Consider the following 16,590-nt stretch of genomic DNA (forward strand, 5'->3'; position numbering starts at 1 on the left):
CGTGTCGGAGTTCTCACCTACACTTGATGATGGCGATGAAGTATTTACACTGATTATATGAAGTGGTCAACCACAGAGTCCGCAATTTCGCCGAACTTCTCGAACTGTCCCTCTTCCTTCTCGACATGGTCAATACACGCATGCCTTTTCTCAGCCGTTACATGAGCTAGTTATTCGTTAACTAAGGCATGTACGTCTCTTAACCTAAAAGTTGTGCTCTGCTCCCCACCATCTTTACATAATGACCCTATTCTTAATTAAACATACTGTACGCTCAGTAGTAGAAAATTCTGTGAGGAAAGCAGAGATCTTTGTACTGTAGACGTATACTGAGGTTCAAGATGTTGGAAAGTACGCGGTTAATTTTGTTGACATTTGTGCGGACAGCTGATGACCAAAATGGGGGAGCAGAAATCAATGATACGAAGAACATAAGTACATAATTTAAGAACGTTGAAGTCAAGAATTTCAGTAAATCTGAACAAAAGTCAGAGAGACCTCATGGCAAGAGATTGTACTTGGTCTGTATTAAAAAAAAAAAAAAAAAAAGAATAAACCCTTTACTGCATAGTGTTGCAACATATCACTTTTCACCTATGTAAGTGAATATACAGGTAGTTTTACGGCACACCTTCAACTGAACAGTCACTTAAACATATATGCCAGTGATGTCTCTCTCTCTCTCTCTCTCTCATAATAGACGACAGAACAGCCCTACAACCCAAGGTACTTCTTCCACCCCGTCAACATCCACGCGTACCAACAACCATTTCTTCTCATTCTTGGTTCGGATGGGCCTACTTTGGACCACGTTGTTCAGCTGTTGAGCTTTGATCTTTGCCCAGTATTCTCGCATTTTCTGCGGGTGTAACTCCTGTCTTACCGAGCTCGATAGCTACAGTCGCTTAAGTGCGGCCAGTATCCAGTATCGGGAGATAGTGGGTTCGAACCCCACTGTCGGCAGCCCTGAAGATGGTTTTCCTTGGTTTCCCATTTTCACACCAAGCAAATGCTGGGGCTGTACCTTAATTAAGGCCACGGACGCTTCCTTCCCATTCCTAGCCCTTTCCTGACCCATCATCGCCATAAGACCTATCTGTGTCTGTGCGACGTAAAGCAAGTTGCAAAATAATAATAATAATAATAATAATAATAATAATAATCTCCTGTCTTTCGTCTGTCCAGAGGGTACCTTTCTTCCAGGGTTTTTACTGAAATCCATAGACTTCTTTGAGGGCATGTCGTACAAACCGTAGATCTTGAAGATCTAATATGAAAATTACTCTCCTTTTCCTAACAGTCAGAGCATCTCTATCTGTTCGACGAGCTCGACCAACCACACTTTATTTTATGAAAAATAATTCGTGCAGTAGAGGGTTAAGCTTGCTCTCTTGAATTATTCCAAGATCTTTGACGTGACTAACAGCCTTCAGTGGAGTGCGTTTATTTCATCCTTGTCGTTAATTTTATTTCAAAGTTGTAAATAAGCTCACGTTCATTTAGACAGATCGACATTTTAACACACGTTTCTGTATTAGAGTTTCCATTTAGTCACCCAATCGTAGCACAAGTCCATTGTGGGGACATTGAATATTCGCTGGTCCGTGGTGTCACATGTGTAGCAGAAATGCCTTCTCGGAGAGTAGATTTTTTGACACAGTTGACTGCATCTTCATCTTGTGCGCTCATCGTTACTGGATCTAGTGACTCTGCTAACGATTGAAGTGGCCATCGCGTTATGAAGTTTATCGAAAGGTATAGGACTTGGTGGTGAGGTCGTAGACCCTGGCCCTGCAAAATAAAAGCTAAGGACGGCTATCTTGACAGCTTGCCTCAATATATCTCCAACGTTCTTCCATCCACTTGTGGATTCAGTATCCTTTGATTTCTTCCGCTTCAGTGGTGAAGAGACAGTGTAACACCATACCACGTTCGTATTCCAGTAGATCACTTACATAGGTCTTATGGCGACGATCGGACAGAAAAGGGCTAGGACTGGGAAGGAACCGCCCGTGGCCTTATTTAAGGTACATCCCCAGTATTTGCGTGGTGTGAAAATGGGAAACCCCAGAAAATAATGTTCAGGGCTGCCGACAGTGGGATTCGAACCCACTATCTCCCGAATACTGGATGCTTGCCGCACTTAAGCGACGTCAGCTATCGAGCTCGGTTTAAAATGTTAGCGCATTTAGGGAGGAAGAGCCGCCCCCGTGGTGAAGGGGTAGCGTGCCTTCCTTTTACCCGTAGCTCCAGGTTCGATTCCCGGCCAGGTCAGGGATTTTTCCCTGGGTCAGAGGGCTGGTTCGAGATCCGCGCAGCTTACGTCATTACAGTTGAGGAGCTGTATGATGGTGAGATAGCGGCCCCGGTCTAGAAAGTCAAGAATAACGACCGAGAGAATTTGTCGTGCTGACCACACGACACCTCGTAATCTGCAGGCCTCTGAACTGAGCAGCGGTCGCTTGGTAGGCTAAGGCCCTTAAGGGCTGTTGCGCCATGCCAGATCTTTTATTTGAGGATAAGAAATAATTTATATTGTTAGTGTTTTTCATATTTTACTCTTTCACCCCCTGAAATTTTTTATTTGGAACACATTCACTCAAGATTCGTTCAGCCTGACGACATGCTTCGAGGAGATGCTCACAGCATGACGACTTTAAAGAATTTAAGCAGTTAACCAATTTATGGCTCTGGTTTCAGGGGGAGAGTTCCGTATTCTAGCCCCATTGGCATCAAAGGGACTGCTGTATGCATTCGAAAGATCGATACTGATACTGGCGGTCTCTATATTGAAATTTAAGAAGGGAAAGTTGACGGTAATAAGGAGTAACATGAACATCATAGTGTAAGGAGAAGATGAACCTAATACGAGAGTTCGTAGCTCGTTGTAATCGGTTTAGTTGTACTGTGTTACAATGCGAAAACACTTTCAGTGATAACGTTTAGTTGTATGAAGCTCATTAATGTGCGACATTTTCCCCACACTTACATTTTTGAAATGCTGATAAAGAGTTTTCCACGGTATATCCTACGATGGTCGGGTGTTACCGCGCACAGTGGGGCGGGGGGCGGGGGGGTCGATACTATGCGTTATGGAGAATAGTGTTTAAAACTTAACCGCTGTTTCATTGACGGTGTATTTTTTTTCTTTTTTTTTTTTCACTCTTTCACCAGGAAGTAACTGGTGTACTATAATCTGCAAGAGCTGTTGTATTATGTGGACGGAATGTTATGGCTGCTCATATAGTGGATTTAAGCTATTTATTTATTTTCCTGAGAGGTATTAGGACGTGACTTAAGGGTACTTCATTGTCGCAGGCGATCGAAGACTGTCTACAAAGGCAGATCATTGACAGAGTTGATTTCTGAGAGGTTGGCTTGCCGTTTCTTTGTCTCCCCCTTCGCTAATTGGTGTCGCGCGCCTGTCAGATTTATGGCATCTTGTTAGATAGTATTCTCTGGTCGTGAAGCGAAGTTTACTACGATGTGGTTCAACCCCCCCCCCCCCCCCCCCCCTACTCACTCGGTGAGATAATAATTCAACGTTCTCTCAGAAGGATATCTATAAAGAGGAGCTTTGGTTAAGATGTGCAGTCAGAGATCACGCAGACCCGTTGTCCATCCTCCTCGATTCTAGTGACATTCTAACCTTCGGCATCCTTTCATTCGGTCCGATATTCAGACAACAAATTATACCCCGGACCTCACAGTATTATTTAAAACAATGTTAATCTAGTGAAATCTAATAGATAAAAAAAAACACGTATTGATATACGACTCTCTTCTCCAAACAATCTAGGCTAGCAGAAGATCGTCAGATGTGGCTACAGTGAAGAGGCATTGCCTTTAATATATGATGATTATGATGGCCCTTCAAGGACGGTTACGGAGCAGCTAGTTACTCATTTTCCTGTTCCCTAAAACAGTATTTTCTGTGTATTGCGCCAATTCTTATTGTTGTTAAGTTAAAAAATATGTATATTTAACACTTAATTATGATCCTGTTAATGTTGTGAGTGGAGAAATAAAAACCTTGTATTTTTTTTTCTGTTTCCAGGGCGGTTACGGATCCGCGGGATGGGCGGCGTGTCGCTCTCAAGAAGCTGCCCAACGTCTTCCAGTCACTCGTATCGTCTAAGCGAGTCTTCCGGGAGCTGAAGATGCTCTGCTTCTTCAAGCACGAGAACGTGAGTAAACCACAGCTTGCTGCTGATCCCACTGACTTTTCTAAATCTAAGGAACCTCACTCAGGACTTGCCATTGAGCGAAGACTGGCGCCTGTCAGTAGTTCAAAACTTGTTGTAGTAAACTTTGACTTCTTAAAATGATATCAAATGGCAAAGAGTGGTGACTTTTAGCCCTTTGAATTCAGAGATTTGGAATTTTGTTTGATACCTATAGCATTTTGTAGCGTTTGTAGATGTGTTGAAGAAAAACATATAATGTGAATTAATTTCGATAAATAGGTAATGCCTTTTGATAATACTATTGTGAAATTAAAATAATATTTTATACAGTTAGTAGTAAATTAAAAACGAGCTTGTACAGGTATTTTAAATTGATAAAAAAACGAACTTAAACTTATGCGAAATCTGAATAATAAAAACAATAAAAAAATAACATCAATCATGTTCATGTATCATTGACGGTGTTGAAGGAAGTCGTAGAACATACTTGAATATTTTGTTTCTGTCATTCGTGTTCTCATACCTGTCTACCGCTTAGTCCTGTTTCCTGATACGGGGTCGGATTGTGGTGAGATGAAATTACATTGGAACCTCGATATCTCGAATCACCTCGGGAACTAAATTTTATTTCGAGTTATCGACAATTCGAAATATATAGAGAGAATATCGTTTTTGAGCATACGTAACATACAATTGAATCATATGTATCTACGGGCTTATACTGAACACACTATTTTCAACAGTATTTTAAAAGTATACAAACTAACTCTATTTTACGGCATCACTTTAATTATAACCCTTATTGTAGTAAGTTTTTAGAAGACACGATAGGCTACAGTAGTGAAACAAGAAACATGCCTCCGTTAACACCTTTGGAAAAGAAACCCTTAGTCTCTTCTATTTGTTACGGTCAACCTTTCCTCCCTTCACGTTGAAACTTATCGTCAATACCACGCAGCCGAGATTCGTAAATGGAGCTTGTCATCCGCGACTTTGGGGGTTGCTTTCGTACGTGACCGGTAATTAATTTACACCCGAGAAACAGCGAGGCTTCGCCGAATTTCCGATCACTAGAAGTTCTTCCCGTCATATTAGCTCCCAGCATCACTGTAAACGTTTGTTCACTTGTTTCCTGTTCCTCAGAAACCACAAACGCCGCATTGCACAGTTGATGTTGCACGAAATTCGAGTTACAGAATGTGGTTGTGTTTCAAGGGAGGAAATGTTTGCTTCGAGAAAGTCGTGTAACCAAGAAATAAATACACGTGAAAAATAGGACAAACGGCCGGGACGTTTAATTTACTTTGAGATACTGAAAATTCGAATAATGAAGGTTCGATATATCGACTGTATGTGGTATGGTTTTTACGCCAACCTCAGGAGCTAACGAAGACAAAACGAATGCTCATGAATGAAGTTGGATAAGGAAGTGGAAGGAATCGGCCGTTGCCTTTGCCTGCGATCTGTCCCGGCATGTGAGAAGAAGTGAAAATGGAAAACCACGGAACACCATTTTCAGGACAGCCGACGACGGAGTTTGTACTTACTCGTCTCCCAGCTTGACTCCATAACCCTAGCGCGATCTCATATCACTTAATTTTTAAACTGATTTGAGAAAATAATATGCATAGTACTGTATGTTACAAATTATGGAAAGAAGTTTTAGGCAAATTAAAGCTTAAAATTAACACTGAAAAGACAATAATGGGAAGCAAAGGAAATTATAGACAGGAAGCAGCAATAAGAATTGGAAAAACAAAATAGACAAAAATTCAGAATTCTGTCACCATGGAAGTGCCGGCCCCTCGGTGTAGGGGTAGCGTGACTCTCTCTTATCCGGAGGCCCCGGGTTCGATTCCCGGCCAGGCCAGGGATTTTTACCTGGATCTGAGGGCTGGTTCAAGGTTCACTCAGCCTACGTGATCGCAATTGAGGAGCTATCTGACGGTGACATGGCGGCCCTGGTCTAGAAAGACAACAATAACGGCCGAGAGGATTCGTCGTACTTACCACACGGCATCTCATAATCTGCAGGCCTTCGGGCTTAGCAGCGGTCGCTTGGTAGGCTATGGCCTTTCAGGGCTGTTTACGCACTGGGATTGGTTGCTTACCATGGAAGTATTATGACCAGTTCTATATTCGAAGCATGAGGGATGTTAAAAAGGACAGCTATGGCTAAGAATACATTTCAAAGTAAGAAAATAAAGAAAAATTTCAGTTTTAAGACCAGAACAGAGTTTATAATAGATGTGCTAGAGTTTGAGGGATGTTCCACAATTCAGCACATTGTAAAATATATTATATTTATTGGGCGAAGACCGGTTTCGACTCCCTTGGAGTCGTTATCAGTTCTTGTTGAATATCTGATGTCTTATGTCAACCAATCGAGTTGTATGTAGGCAACCGTAATATTGATTATTATCAGATTCCCCTTGATTTGATATTCAGCAAGAACTGATGATGACTCCAAGGGAGTCGAAACCGGTCTTCGCCCAGTAAATTAAATATATTTTGCAATGTGTTGAGTGGTGGAACATCCCTCAAACTCTATTATATTAGTTATACGTCAACACGGAAATGAATAACCTACGAAAGGACAAAGTTTGTTAACTTACGTGTGAAGAGAAACGTGGACTCTGTAAAAACAAGAAGGGCGGAATAGAAGGGGCTGAGATGTGGTTTTGGAGACGATTAAACCGAACTAGCTAGACCGTAGTGTTAATAGAAGTAAATGAAACAGTTGGAAGGTGAGATTGTGTGGCCATCCAGTGAGATACAATTTCACTTGCAACACCAGGGAAGGAAGAGTTCTTGGGGAAAAAAAGGGAAGAGGGCGACGGAGACTTTATTCATGAAGAATCTCATGATACAAATCAACTGCAGCTCCTGTGATAATACTTGCAATGGATAGAGGAAATTGTTAGTCTTTACTAAACGACGATGATCACTTAAATTGTATTTACTGAAATGTCATTCAGCAACTACAATCTTGGCAGGACCCCAAATACAATACAGTGCATAGCTTCTGGGTATTTGAGCTTAACAGCCATCAGTGTTTGTTGACAGTTCAGGAGTGCTCAAACTCCTCGCTTTAAGTTTCCAGAAGAAGAGTAAGAAACATTAATACAGTTTTAAAAAAAGAACTTCGTCAGTTCCGCATTTATATCACATTTGAATACCATTTTCGCATTTAGAGTAAATGTCGCATATTATCATGTTTTCAAAACACATCAAAAGTGGTTTGCAGGTTGTGAAAAGTGAAAATACAGAAGTACATGTGGAGTGTTTTTCTAAAAAGGAGTGAGTAAAGTCGGATAATTAGATACAAATTATTTCTTTTGTTTATGTGCTTGTGTGGTTTCATTGTTATTGTTTAAAGATTAATGATTAAGTGGTTCAGGAAAGAAAAAAATATATTTTTGTTCGTCTGAACTAGGCTGGTGATTCTCTTTAACTATATATCAAATAACTGGGAGCTCGTAGTTCTTTATGAGATATATTACTAATTTGCATTTAACTTTCCTTTAATTCTGAATGGTCGCAAGGGACGCCGGTGTGGCATTATATCGTATTGAAGGAAGGGTTGGTCAAACCCACTCGGAATACTATGAATGCGAAGGGAACGTTTTTCTACGGCATATCATAACGATAGAGGAGACGTAGATCCTACGTAAATAACGTTCTGCTACATCTGAAGCGAAGTTGGCTACTTTTCCGTAAAAGGGTCATTGATGTTAAAGAATACCCAGAATTGAGTTTGTGGTGCAGAGTAGTTGGTTGATGCTCCTGTGTCTCAGGTAGCCTAGTGGTTCGGTCTATATATCGGTGTGCAATAAAATTGTTAGATGTGAATGTTGTAGTCTCCTGTGCTGGGAAGAAATGCGGCATTCCGATGAGTTTTAACGTAATAATAATAATAATAATAATAATAATAATAATAATAATAATCATCATCATCTATAGTCACTTCCGTGTTGCAGATGCTTTGTATTTGACGCCCTGCAGGCTGCTTCCATGTCAGTTACTCTAGTTCTAATAGATGCCAGAGAAACTACTTTTTTGGGCGGTGTGTGGCGGATTTGTAATTCATTTTGTCGGGTAAACACCATATGTGACCCCAGATTTTTTTATTTTTTGTATGCCGACATCGTTCTGCTTGAAACGATGAATGGACTTTTTAAAAATCCGTCCACCTCTACTGGGTTGAACTCGCGATCTTGGAATCTGGAGGCTTACGCCTCCACTGATCCACATATTATAGCTTTAAGATACTTTCCTAATTATTATGCGGAGGTTAACTGCGTTGAATTATTCACTGTATGAGGCATATTAAGCATGTCCAAGCTCCTGACTTCGTCGACATGATTTATTTGGTGAGATAAGAGAAATTCCCGGAAAACTGACCAGAAGACGCGATGGGTTGACGAGCATGAATAAGACATTCAAGACTCGTTCACTTTGTAGTAAACGGACGTGTGCGGGTAAAAATAGTAGCAAGAGACTACACAACATGAATGACAAGATCATAGAACACAGTAGTTGTGTGGAAGCGAAATACATGCATTGGAAGCTTGTAAGAATGTCAGCATTCATCCTCCACTTTGTGTGTTCACGGAGTGTAGTGCCTAGTATCAAAATGCACCATTAGTTATTAATCTGGTGGATATCATTTTTAAGGTGTATTGACGATTTTAAAATGTATTACATTACCTTTAGGTATGGGTGACGTGCATAAAGGCGAAGTGGTGAGACGTTAACTGATTTGTTTCCACTTCAGCATGATTTACACAAAATTTGGCGAGTCTATGTCGATATAGTATAACTAAGAAAAAACAAATTTTTTTTCAGTTGAGCTGTAATTTCTAGAAAAAGTTGTAACTTTCAAAATGCTCCAGGCGCACTCGTTTTGTTAAGCTTAGGAAGACCAAGGGAATAATTTGCAGTGTTATGTTTGTGAATGACGAGGGTGGTTCTTTATTAGTGGCAATACTGCTGTGGAGACGGGCATAGTGTATAATTGTAAGACTGCTTCATATCCTGAAAACAGCGAAGTGTTCCGCATCATTTGACGGAATTGCAGAAACGGCAACGATACGGTGCTGCGCAAACCCACTCGGAACGGTATGAGTGTGAAAGAATGTTTTCCTATACCGTATCATTACGATAGATGAGACGTGGACTCGATCGTATCAGCGCAGACTAGTGAAACGCCAATCGAACGAATTACGGGTCATTACGGGTCCCTACGAAAGTAAAAATATGCGTCAGAATCCCAGCAGTGTGATGGTGATTCTCGTGTTCGGCGCACGCCCTACCCCAAGAGTCCGTGAATGCGAGGTGTTACTGTTAATTTTTGGAACGTCACCTGCGACCAGCGTTGCGGAAGAAACGAGGACACACGGATACAGTAATTATGCAGGCAATTGCTCAGGCGCATGTACAACCATTGGTTGATTTATAAGCTTGATGAGGCTGGGAAGTGCTTTATCATCTCCCGTATTACCGCGACTTAAGCCCCTGTGGTACGAATTCCATACCCGAGGTGGAGAGCCTCCGTTGCTCAGGCGGCAGCGCGCCGACCTCTCACCGCTGGGTTCCGTAATTCAAATCCCAGTCACTCCGTGTGAGATTTGTGCTGGGCAGAGTGGAGGCGGGGCATTCTTTTTCTCCGGGTACTCTGGTTTTCCCCTGTCATCTTTCATTCCAGCAACACTCTCCAATATCATTTCATCTGCCAGTCATTAATCTTTGCCCCAGAGGAGTGCGACAGGTTTCGGCAGCCAGGATAATTCATCACATTCCTGACCCGGTCGACTGGCTGGAAACAGGTTATGGATTTTCATTTTTCATCCAAGATGAAGGAACTGCTTCGTAGCATCCGGTCCCGAACTGTTCCCGAAGTTCGGTAGACGATAGACCGCTCCTTTTGTACCATCGAGAGAACAGGCGTTGCTGCAGGAATACTACAGCTGGCAGCGGTTGTACACAATGCTGGATACACCGTTGAGGCACTGTAGAATTTTCATAGAGATATCTCTTTTGTGTCGGATGTAATTCAGTTGCCAACAAGAAAGAAACGACCCTCGTAGAAACTTGTCTTTTCTAAAAGCAAGTTAACAACGGGTATTTCTGAAAGTTTTCTAACATTTTAAAAATGGATGCTATAAATTATGAACAACACTCACGTGGATGTTTGTGCGAAGTCTGAAGCTTATCAGGTTAAAACCAGTTTCTTTGAAGAATTTTGAATTATGGGAAAAGTTACTTTTGAGAAAAAGACAAAGCACAAGTGAACGTGCCCAGTTAAAGGTATGTTCAGGCATTATTTAAATGTCTCTGAAGGATATTTAAAAATGGCTACACATGTAAAAATGTGGAGTGCCCCAAAGCTTGATGCATCTGCTAGTATCAAAATCTTGTTCTGGTCATTTCTTGTCTAAAATCTGAACTGGGACAGGTAGGGTATTTTTATTTTTGTTTTAGTCAAGACTAAATCCATAACCCTATACTTTGCTGTTAGCAAGGACTCGTATAACAGAACAGTCTCCCTTGTGTGTGACCTTGAAGACACCTGCAAACTGCCCCGTTGGCATCTGGAATGAAGCACTGCCCCCCCCCCCCCCCACGCCTTTCACATTTGACACTTGTTGGACCAACCCAAAACCTTTCAATGTTTCACGGGCTACTGATGTTTTTGTTGAGGTCAGATGTGGTGGCGTAGCCTATAATGTCAGTGAGCCAACAGGAGTGGAGGACAGTGGAAGGCAACGGGAAACCACCACTGTAATTTTCCCAAGAAAACCCCATGGCTTTGCTCAATTCAAAATATTCCGGAGTTTCAAGTTCCCCAGTCGGATCTCCGGGGGGAACTACGTTGAGAGAAGCCTCAAGAAATGTGCGATGCTGCAAGGAACAGTACTGTTTAGGAACTTGGAATGTAAGATCCATGTATCAAGGAAAGCTGGATATAGTCAAACGAGAAATGAAGAGACTGGGCATCGATATACTGGGAATAAGCGAAGTGAGATGGATTGGTATTGGTGAATTTGCTACAGATGAGTACATGGTATACTATTCTGGACATGAAAACCAAAAGAAAAATGGAGTTGCCCTCATAGTTAGCAACAGGGTGCGTAAAACTATAATGGGGTGCAAAAACTGATAGAATGATGTCTGTACGTTTTCAAGGCCAACCTTTTAACATCACAGTCATACAAATTTACGCACCAACCACTGAAGCTGAAGAGGAAGATATTGACCAGTTTTATGAAGACTTACGAGAATTGCTACAGTTAACACCAAAGAAGGATGTCGTCTTCATTATTGGCGACTGGAATGCCAAAGTAGGAAATCAAACTGTAGATGGAGTAACGGGAAAATTTGGCCTTGGCACAACAAATGAAGCTGGACAGAGACTCCTAGAATTCTGTCAAGACAACTCACTGGTCATTACCAACACACTGTTTCAATTGCCCAAACGACGCCTATACACCTGGACCTCGCCAGATGGTAAATGTCGGAATCAGATCGACTACATACTCTGTAGTCAAAGGTGGAGGAGTGCTGTACAGTCATCCAAAACAAGGCCTGGGGCTGATTGTGGATCAGATCACGAGCTCTTAATTTCCAAATTCCGGCTCAAATTAAAGAGGATTGACAGAGCTAAACCATCAAGCAGATATGACCTAAATAGCATACCTCTTGAATATACAGTAGAGGTTAGAAACAGATTTAATGGATTAGATTTAAGAGATAGAGTCCCAGAAGAGCTATGGTCAGAAGTACGTTGTGTTGTTAAGGAGACAGCGGAAAAGCATATTCCCAAGAAAAAGAACAAGAAGAAGGCCACATGGTTATCGGGTGAAGCACTACAAATAGCAGAAGAAAGAAGGAATGCAAAAATCAAAGGGGAAAGATCGAAAATGTCTAAATTAAATGCAGAGTTTCAGAAACTAGCTAGAAGAGATAAGAATGCCTTTTTGAATGAACAGTGCAAGGAAGTTGAGGAAAATAACAGACTGGGTAAGACAAGAGATCTTTACATAAGAATTGGAGACATCAGAGGGAAATTCCAGGCTAAGATTGGAATGATAAAAGATAAAAATGGAAAAGATCTTACTGAAGCAGAGGAGATTAAAGAAAGGTGGAGGGAATATGTAGGCAATTTGTATAGGAAAGATGGGAATACTCCTGATGATGAAGTTACTCTGTTGTCAGAGCCAGAACCAGATATCTTAGAAAGTGAGGTCAAGTGGGCCCTAGAGAGTATTGCAAACAATAAGGCAAGTGGTTATGATGGAATCCCTGCAGAACTGTTCAAAATCCTAGGAGAGGATGCTGTGAAAGTGCTACATTCAATATGTCAGCAAATATGGAAAACCCAGCAGTGGCCAAAAGATTGGAAAAACTCAGTGTTCATCCCAATTCCAAAGAAGGGCAGCGCTAAAGAATGTTCAAACTACCGAACAATCGCACTTATATCGCATGCTAGTAAGGTTATGCTCAAGATCCTGCAAAATAGGCTTCGGCAGTATGTAGATCGAGAACTACCTGAAGAACAAGCCGGTTTCCGCAAAGGCAGAGGAACCAGAGATCAAATTGCTAATATTCGCTGGATTATGGAGAAAGCAAGAGAATTTCAGAAAGACCTATACTTATGCTTTATTGACTATGCTCAAGCCTTTGACTGTGTCGACCACAATAAATTGTGGCAAGTACTCAAGACTATGGGAGTACCAGATCATCTTATTTGCCTTATGAGAAATCTCTACTCTGATCAGGAAGCTACGGTGAGAACCCTATATGGAACAACTGAATGGGTCAAGATTGAGAAAGGTGTACGTCAAGGCTGCATATTGTCACCTTACTTATTCAACTTATATGCAGAGTATGTGATGAGGAATGCCAAATTAGATGAAACAGAAACTGGAGCTAAAATTGGTGGGATACATATAAATAACCTTAGATATGCTGATGACACCACCCTGTTGGCAGAAAGTGAAGAACAACTTAAGTATCTACTAATGAAGGTGAAAGAAGAAAGTGCAAAAGCTGGACTAAGGTTGAATGTCAAGAAAACAAAGATCATGGCAACTAAACCTATCACCTCCTGGCATATAAATGGTGAAACAATGGAGGTTGTTCCTAGTTTCATCTACTTGGGCTCCAAAATAACTGCTGATGGCGATTGCAGCCATGAAATTAAGAGACGCTTGCTCCTTGGGAGGAAGGCAATGGCCAACCTTGATAACGTTTTCAAGAGTAGAGACGTAACTTTAAGAACGAAGATTCGTATAGTGAAGGCTATGGTCTTCCCATTAGCAATGTACGGAAGCGAAACCTGGACAGTAAGAAAGGCTGAGCGCCGAAGAATAGATGCATTTGAACTATGGTGTTGGAGAAAACTCCTTAGAGTTCCGTGGACTGCGAAGAGATCTAATAAGTCCATATTACAGGAAATCAACCCAGGCTGTTCACTGGAAGGTCAAATACTCAGGCAAAAACTAAAGTACTTCGGTCATATCATGAGAAAACATGATTCACTGGAAAAGACCTTAATGCTGGGGAAGACTGATGGTAACAGGAGAAGAGGGCGACAACGGATGAGGTGGATTGATGACATCAAGGAAGCCACGGCTCTCAATTTAGAAAGACTTCGGAAAATTGTATACGACAGGAAGAAATGGCGCACTTTGGTCTATGGGGTCACGGAGAGTCGAAAGCGACTAAACGACTAACAACAACAACAAGCCTATAATGTAAAAGGAAATCCGAACAACTTTTCTGTATTAATTTTTCACATGATTTAGCGTACCACTTACAGTATATTTTTCCGGTGTGATTTAACATCCCAGCAGGTTTCTAATTTTCAAAATAAAGTAATAACATTCCGGAGATAGTGGGTTCGAACACCACTGTCGGCAGCCCTGAAGCTGGTTTTCCTTGGTTTCCCATTTTCCTAACAAATACTGGGGTTGTACCTTAATTAAGTGGACGGTCGATTCCTCCCCTGTCCTAGCCAGTTCCTGTCTCATTGTCGTCACTGTCTATGTCGGTGTGACTTAAAACAAATAGTAAAAATTCACTACAACTGAAGTTTTTCATGTATTACTGTAATAATAAGATTCTGAAAATTTCTCAGGAGATTTGTATGACTGGAAAAACTTTGTATCTCATTGTTTCAAATAAAAAAAATAATTATTCTTCAAGGAAAATGGAAAACTCATCCCCGCTAGTAGAACGAAGTGCATAAATATCTCAACGAAGGAGGTATCACGCTCACAGAAATTCAAAATAGAAATATCTTCAGACAGAAAGTTGCGGAACTGAGGGATGATCCAGAGAAACGACCTGCTAAACCACGGAACATCTCGGTGGAAGAACGGCAAAGGAGAAGCCAAAGGTTAAAGAACCTTTGGAGAGAATTTAAGGAGAAGAAACGTGGCAGGTAGCTGGTGTATTCGTAGCCCAAAGTTGGCTGTATCGGAAGAAAGAAAGAAAAAAACCGACCAAATAATAATAATTAATCTGATGTCTCAAATACAGTCGAGAGGCTTTCCAGTTCCTTTTTCTTTTATCATACATCAATGCTTTTTTGATGATAAACGGCAAATCAACACATTAAATATCTATCGGGAATATTTCTGGCGGCATATCTTTCATATGCGTCTCGGAACAATCCCGATTTTTCGGGACGTATGTCAACCCTAGTTATAAAATGTACTGTTCTCAATTTCTAAGATTGTGTTCAGGCCTATCTTATTCTTCGTCTGTGTTTGATTCATAGTGATGGATTTTATGAGTAGAGTGTTAATTATTTGTTTTAACGGCGCCTGTTCCCATTTTGAGTACATCTCTTGAGATGTATGTGTCGTGCTTTGTGCTTAAACTGAAATGCCTCCTAGAGAGAGTTTCATGGATCCTGTGGGAATCGAAAATGTAGGCTACAGAAGACAGAAGACTAGTTTACGATCACTCCTCGTAAACATATCAAGAGTAGGTACTACTGTATATAATAGAATAGAGTAGGCCTACTCCGATCCTAGTTCAGGATCATCCGGAACTAAGGGAGAGAGCAATCTTTTATTTGCAATTCGTTCAAGTTTGATGCATGCATTATATTTTCCTCTTATTATTATTTAACTGTTAGTATATTAAATATAATTAGTTTTGTCCTAGACGGTAACAATGCTACGTTGTCTAGGACAACATGTATTTCTCCGTAGCTTATTTACAAACTTAACTTAAGGCAATAAATAATCATTATTAAACATACAATACAACAGCTCACCTCGCGGCAAACTGGCAAATAACACACAATTTAAATAATTGTAAATACCCACTTTCCAGCAGATACTACAACAGTATGTCAAACATTTTCAGGCAAAACACAAAAGCGCCTTTACAGGCATTTAGAAAACCTTTTCAGGTAGCCTACATCACACCATTCCAATCCTTACTTCGGGGTCACAAGTCTTTTCGGAGTATCCTACCACCTACAGCATACCTTACTTAACGACTGAATTATAATATAATGACACGACAATACAATTTTTAATATTACAACATTTGGCATAATTTTTAACCTACTAGTAATTTTATTCATACTTACAGCATGCCTTAGTTAACGTCTGTGTTGTGAATGGGTAATATAATGACACGACAATACAGCAATTTATATATTACTACATTTGACAAAACAAAAATTCCTACTAGTAATTTTCTTATCTTCGCCATAAGACCTGTCTGTGTCGGTGCGACGTAAAGCAGCTTGCAAGAAAAAAAGAAAGAGTAATTGTCTTCATTATTCTAGGATACGCATGCCTCTTATCCATCTTATCCTCATCCTTCATTACTCTTGTTTGTATTTGTTTTGTTGTTTTTAATTTACTTTTTTGACATACTTTTTAACTTTGCTGTTCTTCCCAGCGTAATCCACTCTTTATTTAATATTTTAACAATTATATAGAATTCTCTCTCTTTTTTATTTTATATTCACTTGCCAGATATTTCACTTTTTTTTTTTTGCTAGTTGCTTTACGTCGCACCGACACAGATAGGTCTTATGGCGACGATGGGACAGGGAAGGGCTAGGAGTGGGAAGGAAGCGGCCGTGGCCTTAATTGAGGTACAGCCCCAGCATTTGCCTGGTGTGAAAATGGGAAACCACGGAAAACCATTTTCAGGGCTGCCGACAGTGGGGTTCGAACCTACTATCTCCCGAATACTGGATACTGGCCGCACTTCAGCGACTGCAGTTATCGAGCTCGGTAGATATTTTACTTTCACTGCTTCGGTTGCCCTACAGACTCTTAATAGATGCGCTTCTTCCATTTCTTCTCCACATTGTAGACACTAATTTTCGTTATTTCTCTCTCTGACCCTTATTTTTATAAATTCCCAT

General features: G+C 40.8%; 1 protein-coding gene across 2 annotated transcripts in view; it reads left to right on the forward strand.

Annotated features, from left to right (window-relative positions):
• Positions 1 to 16,590, forward strand: part of nmo (serine/threonine-protein kinase nemo) — a 188,074-nt gene that overhangs the window by 115,556 nt on the left and 55,928 nt on the right. For both annotated transcript variants that reach the window (XR_010861167.2, XM_067155026.2), the window contains exon 2: positions 4,058 to 4,187. Coding sequence is in view for 1 of the 2 variants with exons in the window: in XM_067155026.2 (XP_067011127.1) it covers positions 4,058 to 4,187 (130 nt within the window). In the remaining variant the exon portion in view is untranslated. The remainder of the gene's footprint in view (positions 1 to 4,057; positions 4,188 to 16,590) is intronic.

The sequence above is a fragment of the Anabrus simplex genome, chromosome 10 (assembly GCF_040414725.1).
Source record: "Anabrus simplex isolate iqAnaSimp1 chromosome 10, ASM4041472v1, whole genome shotgun sequence".
NCBI lineage: Eukaryota > Metazoa > Arthropoda > Insecta > Orthoptera > Tettigoniidae > Anabrus > Anabrus simplex.